The sequence below is a fragment of the Octodon degus genome, unplaced genomic scaffold (genome assembly GCF_000260255.1).
Source record: "Octodon degus isolate 3935 unplaced genomic scaffold, OctDeg1.0 scaffold00002, whole genome shotgun sequence".
NCBI classification, from domain to species: Eukaryota; Metazoa; Chordata; class Mammalia; order Rodentia; family Octodontidae; genus Octodon; species Octodon degus.
The window spans coordinates 20,349,935-20,356,715 of NW_004524578.1; the positions used below are offsets into that span (position 1 = coordinate 20,349,935).

The 6,781-nt window shown below is 43.3% G+C and overlaps 1 protein-coding gene across 3 annotated transcripts in view; it reads right to left on the reverse strand.

Moving 5' to 3' along the window:
- Nucleotides 1-6,781, reverse strand: part of Sec11a (SEC11 homolog A, signal peptidase complex subunit) — a 39,580-nt gene that overhangs the window by 5,929 nt on the left and 26,870 nt on the right. Inside the window, exons 4-5 of one of the 3 annotated variants that reach the window (XM_023710619.1) lie at nt 6,387-6,506; nt 5,588-5,625 (exon numbers count right to left, since the gene is read on the reverse strand). The exons of 1 other annotated variant lie outside the window; for it this stretch is intronic. In XM_023710619.1, coding sequence (XP_023566387.1) covers nt 5,588-5,625; nt 6,387-6,506 — 158 coding nt within the window. The remainder of the gene's footprint in view (nt 1-5,587; nt 5,626-6,386; nt 6,507-6,781) is intronic. One more of the 3 variants, XM_004623322.2, reaches the window with a different exon arrangement.

A 6,781-nucleotide genomic window follows, 5' to 3' on the forward strand; every position in this document is an offset into this window, starting at 1 on the left:
AATCCCCCAGCACCACATGCCAGCCAGACCCACCCCCTGGTGGGCTGAGCTGGCCACACACACACACACACACACACACACACACACACACAAACACAAACTGTCCTATTAATTAGCTGTGAAACTGTCTCATTCATATTTATTTCTCAATAAAAAAATTAAAAAAATAAATTTTTTTAGGGCTGAGGTGATGGCTGAGGAGATGGCTCAGTAGAATAAGTGCTTGCCTGGCAAGTGCAAGGGCCTGAGAATTACCAAAGCTGAATCAAGAAGATATAAAAATTCCAGGGCCGGGGAGATGGCTCAGTAGAATATGCGCTTCCCTGGCAAGTGCAAGGGCCTGAGTTCAATCTTTGGTTCCGCCAAAAAAAGAAAAGATATAAAAATTCTAAATAACCCAGTATAAGTCAGTGAAATTGAAAATGTACTTAAAAACTTACTGACAAATAAAAGCCCAGGTGCTGATGGAGTCACTATTGAATTCTACAAGAAATTTAGAGAGAACCCAATGCAATTACTTCTCAAACTTTTTAATAAAACTTAAAGGGAAGCAATACTCCCAAAGTCACTCCTAGAAACAAGCATTAACCTGATACCAAAACCTGAGGATCCAACCAAAAAAGAGAATCACAGTCAGACATGGTGGGGTGGCGCATTCTATAATCCCAGAACTTGGAAGGCTGAGGCAGGAGGATCATTACGAGCTCAAGGCCAGCCTGAGTGCATAGTGAGACCCTGTCTCGGAAAGATGCTTCCCCCTAAAAAAAAGAACTACAGACCAATATCCCTAAAGAACATAGGCACTAAAGTCCTAAGATAATGGCAAAGAGAATGCAGTTAAGTCATCAAGATTATGCACTAGGACCAGGTATGGTTCAACATATGCAAATCAATAAAAAATGTAATCCACCATATCAACAGAGCCAAGGACAGAAAAATCCCACGATCATCTCAATAGATGCAGAAAGTGTGTGTGACAAAGTCCAACATCCACTCATAATAAAATCCTACAGAAAATCTCAACTTGATAAAAGCCATGTATGACAAATCAACAGCCAACATCATACTAAATGGTCCAAAACTGAAAACTCATTCTAAAATCAGGAAGACACTGGGGCCGGGGAGATGGTTCAGTAGAATAAGCGCTTGCCTGGTAAGCGCAAGGGCCTGAGTTCAATCCCCGGTCCTGCCAAAATAAATAAATAAATAGATAAATGAAAATTAAAAAAAAAAAAAAAAATCAGGAAGACAACATAAATTAAAGTCCACAGTATTTATGGATATAGATGAGCAGAGACTTTGTAGTACTAAGAAATTGAACCCAGAGCTTCATGTGTGCTAGGCAAGTGCTCTACTCCTGAGCTACACCCAAAACCTTTTTAAATGCTAAAACAGGATCTCAAATTGGCCTCAAAATTATGATTCTTGCCCGCACACCACTTTTTTGCAATATCGTTATGGAAACATTCACATCAGGTAGAGAAAGAAGTAAAAGGAGTAAAGACAGGAAAGGAAGTTAAACTCATTATTTGTAGATGACATGATACTATATATAGAAGACCCCAAAAACTGCACCAAAAGTTTTTTAATAACCAAATTAATTCAACACTCAAAAATCAATAGCATTCCTATACAAATAATAAACTCACAAGGAAATTAAGGATCATAGCCACAAACTTGTCTATAGGAAACTAAGGTATAAGTACAGCCTGACTTCAAAATATCAGCTTAGTGTTTTATAAGTACAATTCTACAAAACACAGCACTACATAACATTACCCGTCAAGGTAAGTGGTGGTGTAATCAATGGAAACTGAATTTTATAGTTGAGATTCTATTGCCTGCTGTTCCTGTCCCAGATGCTTTATACTTTATAGAAAGTTACTTAATTTGGGGCCAGGGAGATGGCTCAGTGGAATAAGCGCTTCCCTGGCAAGCGCAAGGGTCTGAGTTCAAGCCCCGGTTCAAAAAAAAAAGAAAGTTACTTAATTTAGTAAGACTACTACATCTTTGTTGCAGTTATAACCTTCGCACATACTGAAGTTCAGGTGCAGCTCTACAAAGTTTGGACTTATCAAGCTGTGCCTGGCTTGGGTCTGGCTGCTGTGCTCAGCTCCTTCCCGCTGCTGCCCTTGAGAGTGAACCTGTTGTGCCCCTGTGGCAAGATGTTCTGCTCCTGGACTAGCTGGGTGGATCTATCCTCTACACTCTCTGCAGGGATTGCAGCTGCAGGGTTACACCCCAGGCATGTATGCCAGGCCTGAGTTGTGCCTGGAGGGGGCAAGGTGGAGTAGGGGGAGAGGAAGCTCTCCCTCACACTCACTGGGTCTGGGCTAGGACTGGGTCTGGGGGTTCCTGGAACGCGGCAGAAATTCCTACTGGGCGGGTGGGGTGAGGGAAGTGCTGCAGAGTGGTGGGGGCATCCCAAGTGGGTGGGAGAGGGTCCTGCCCACACCGCGCCTGGGCTGGGACCAGTATTTGGTCCAGCTGGCGCAGGGCAGCAGGAAGCTCTCCCACACATTCACCGGACCTGGGCTAGGACTGGGTCTGGGGGTTCCCGGAACGAGGCAGAAATTCCTACTGGGCGGATGGGGTGGGGGAGGTGCTGCGGAGTGGTGGGGGGCGTCCCAAGGGGGTGGAAGAGGGTCTGGCCCAAGCTGTGCCTGGGCTGGGACTGGTCCCGCTGGCACAGGGTAGCAGGAAGCTCTCCCACACACTCACCGGACCTGGGCTAGGACTGGGTCTCAAGACTACTACATCTTATTAAGACCACCAAAAGGTCTACATTTCAAAGTCAGGATTTTAGAAACAGCAATTGTGACTAAAACTCACGACCTCACATTTGCCAGACGGGTGCCGTGTTGCTGAGCTATGTCACCGGTCCAACAACGGTGATTTTTAAAACTTTTTCACATACATACAAATTAGTTGAATGGAAGCCTGGCCACTCTAACCTTTTATAGAATGATGTATTTTCTCCTTGACACAGGCCTCGAGCAGGCAGAATGGTACTAAACAATCAAGAATCAAAAAAAAAAAAAAAGAATCAAGCCTCCACATGTGGACATCCTGTTAATAATGTTGGTGTATACATAAAACAGTATGGCAGGGGCCGGGGAGATGGCTCAGTAGAATAAGTGCTTGCTGTAAGCACAAGGGCCTGAGTTCAATCCCCAGTTCCGCAAAAAAAAAAAAAAACAATAAACAGCATGGCAAGATTTGCAAGGCCTTAAAATACGCTAAGTATCACAAGCAATTCCACTTCTTAAACTGAGCATGGTGGCACATGCCTGTAATCCCAGTACCAGGGAGGCTGAGGCAGAAGGATCCTCGTAAGTTCAAGGCCAGCCTAAACTACATAGTAAGACCCTGTCGCAAAAAAAAAAAAAAAAAAAAAAAAATCCACTCTTTGGATTTTCTGTGAAGCCTGGGCAGAGGAACTAAGATGTGTTTAACGAAGATCTTTATCATAATACTGCTCACAGTTACAACTCTGGGACAAGTGGAGATCAGAAGTGCAAGATCAGACTGAGCCACTCAGCAAAACTCCAGCTCAAATATAATCCAAACAACAAGAATAAATCCAAGGGGCCAGAGAGATAGCTCAGCAGGCTAAAGCATCCGCTTAGGCAAGCTTATTATGTGCAGGGACCGCGGTTCAATTCCTGCACCACATCCGGCCAGAGTCCAGGCATAATGGTACATGCCAGTAATCCCAGCACTGGGGAGGCTGAAAGCAGGATGACCATGAGTCTGAGCTGCATGCTGAGCCCCTGCAACAACCAAATACGTTAAAAAAAAAAAAAAAAAAAAAAAAAGGCTGGTGAGATGGCTCAGTGGTCTAAAGCATCTACTTGGAACGAGCTTGGCAAAGTACAGGGACCACGGTTCGATCCCCCAGCACCACATGCCAGCCAGCTGCGCCCCCTGGTGGGCTGAGCTGGCCACACACACACACACACACACACACACAAATAAATAATTAAAAAAAAAAAAAAGGAGAACCAACCCAAAACTTCAAGTTGCAGGCAGTAGTAAAATAACACATAGCTTTCTTTGGAAAGGATGATATGGAGATAAATTTATTGATTTGTAAACATGCTCGTCAGTTTTAGGGTGAAAAGAAGTTATAAAGTAGTGTGACCATCTTTCCCTCACACACAAACATGTATAAACATGTATATAACAACCACTGCATCTTGTAAAGCCTGAGACAACATAAATTAAAAGTCCACAGTATTTATGGATATAGATGAGCAGACTTTGTAGTACTAAGAAACTGAACCCACAGCTTCATGTGTGCTAGGCAAGTGCTCTACTCCTGAGCTACACCCAAACCCTTTTAAATGCTAAAACAAGGGGCTGGGGAGATGGCTCAGTAGAATAAGCATTTCCCTGGCAAGTGCAAGGGCCTGAGTTCAGCCCCCGGTTCCGCAAAAAAAAAAAAAAAAAAAAAAAAACCTAAACAGGGTCTCAAATTGGCTTCAAAATTATGACTCTTGTCCGGTATGGTGGGGCACACCTGCAACCCCAGCACAAGAATAAACCCAAGGGGCCAGAGAGATAGCTCAGCAGGCTAAAGCATCTGCTTAGGCAAGCTTAGTCAAGTGCAGGGACCGCAGTTCAATTCCTGGCACCACATCAAGCCAGAGTCCAGGCATAGTGGTACATGCCAGTAATCCCAGCACTGGGGAGGCTGAAAGCAGGAGGATCAACCACAGATCCAAGCTGGGAAGCTGAGGCAAGAGGATCGGCTGGGCTACACAGTAAGTTTGACAGCCTAGATTGCACAGACTTTTTTTTTGTGGTGGAACCAGGGATTGAACTCAGGCCCTAGCGCTTGTCAGGGAAGCGCTTATTCCACTGAGCCATCTCCCCAGCCCTACACACTCTTTTTCAAACAAAACAAAATGAAACACAAAACACCTCACAATTCTCCTGCCTCAGACAATGATCTCTCAGAGACAGTAATGATTTCATTTGGATTCTACTAGTACCCTCATAGGACATGTAGTTTCCCTGAAGTAGGGGCACATGTACCCCACAGGAACCAGTCCTGCATGAGGGGAAACACAATGGTATGTTTTAATCCTATCTCTCTTGCCCCAATCTGAGCAACTCTTGTGTAGGAGAGGAGGCAACACTCATTTAGCAATAGGATGGGGTTTCTGAAGGCGGTGGGCTGCTCACCAGTATACCAGGTCTGTATCTAGTCTACTTTAGATCAGGTCCACGGGGTCTGACAAGCACAGTGTGCCGTGAGGGACCTATATGGAAAGAACCAGCAACTATCTCTTTCAGAAACATGGGGACAGGAATTTGGATGTGATGGGTAAGCACTTGGGCTCCAGAGACATTGGCCACTTACTGCCATTTGTGATCTTGGATAAGTGAACTTTTCTGTTTCCTCATCTGTGGAATGGGAATGTCAGGGTTGTTCTGAGGTTAAAATGAGATAATACTTATAAAGCACTTACAATAAGTCATTGGTATGTAGTAAGCCCTGACAAAGGTGAGTTATATTGTTAATAATATTAATGACATTAAGATAGTAATAATTTTGTACTTCCTTATACCCATAACTTACAATTCCTGTCCTCCACTGATCTGTTCTCCTGATAAAATCTGAAATAAACAGGCTTAATATAATTTTAAAACTTTCATTTGATCCCATTAAATTTCAAGACTAGAAATGAAACAGTATGGAATAAATTAGCATGACAAAATTAAGTTAGGCAAATACTGTAACTCATAAATCCCTCTAAGTGAGGCTTCCCAAAGCAAGACTAACTCTTCTCTGGACCCCTCAACCTACCCCACCACAGACATCAGAGTGCACAAAAGGCACCCATTGATATCTCTGTTGGTTTCTGGCTTTTTGAAACAGGGTCTTGCCGCACAGTTCAGGCTGGCCTTGAACTCCTATGTAGTTCAAATGGGCCTCGAACTTGCAGTGATTCTCCTGGTTCAGCCTCCTGAGTACTGGGATTATACACGAATGTTCCAGTAACATCTTCTTAGTGAACTGAATAAACTTTTAAAGCTGTTACAGGGGGCCGGGGAAATGGCTCAGTAGAATAAGCACTTCCCTGGCAAGCGCAAGGGTCTAAGTTCAATCCCCAGTTCTACCAAAAAAAGCCAAAAAAGCTGTTACATTCAAATTGCCATCTTACCCTTAATACTGCTTTTTTTAAAACAATACCTCCCTTGAGTAGTAACCTGAAGATTTAAATGCATTTGAAGAAGTAAAGAACACAGAGGTTATTCAGTGGAACCAGGACTAAGCTGCTAAGGACTTTGAGAATGATCAGATAAACCAATCCAAGGGCTATGCTATAGGATGCAGAAAAAGCTCAACATGTTTGTTCACCTCCATCCATACTCACCCCCTGGCTCTCCCCACGACATCTTTTTTCTCTAGCCAATGCTGTCCTTGTTTATAGAGGCCTCGATCATCAACAGCATTATTATCTCCTTTGGTCAAAAACTTGATATGCCCATTTTGCCTTAAAAGTGAGAAAGAATAAAATTATGGAAAAAAAAATAAAAATAAAAACAAAAAAAAGAGAAAGAGTGAGAGAAACTCAAGTTATCAAGACATCTGAAAGACAAAATTTTGATCTCATTAAGCAAAACTTCTGTGATGCTGGGATATTTTATTACCATTTTTGCTATTGAAAGAATTAGCTAAGGGCTGGAGAGATGGCTCAGTGGTCTAAAGCACCTACTTAGAACAAGCTTAGCAAAAGCATCAGGGACCGCGGTTCAATCCCCCAGCACC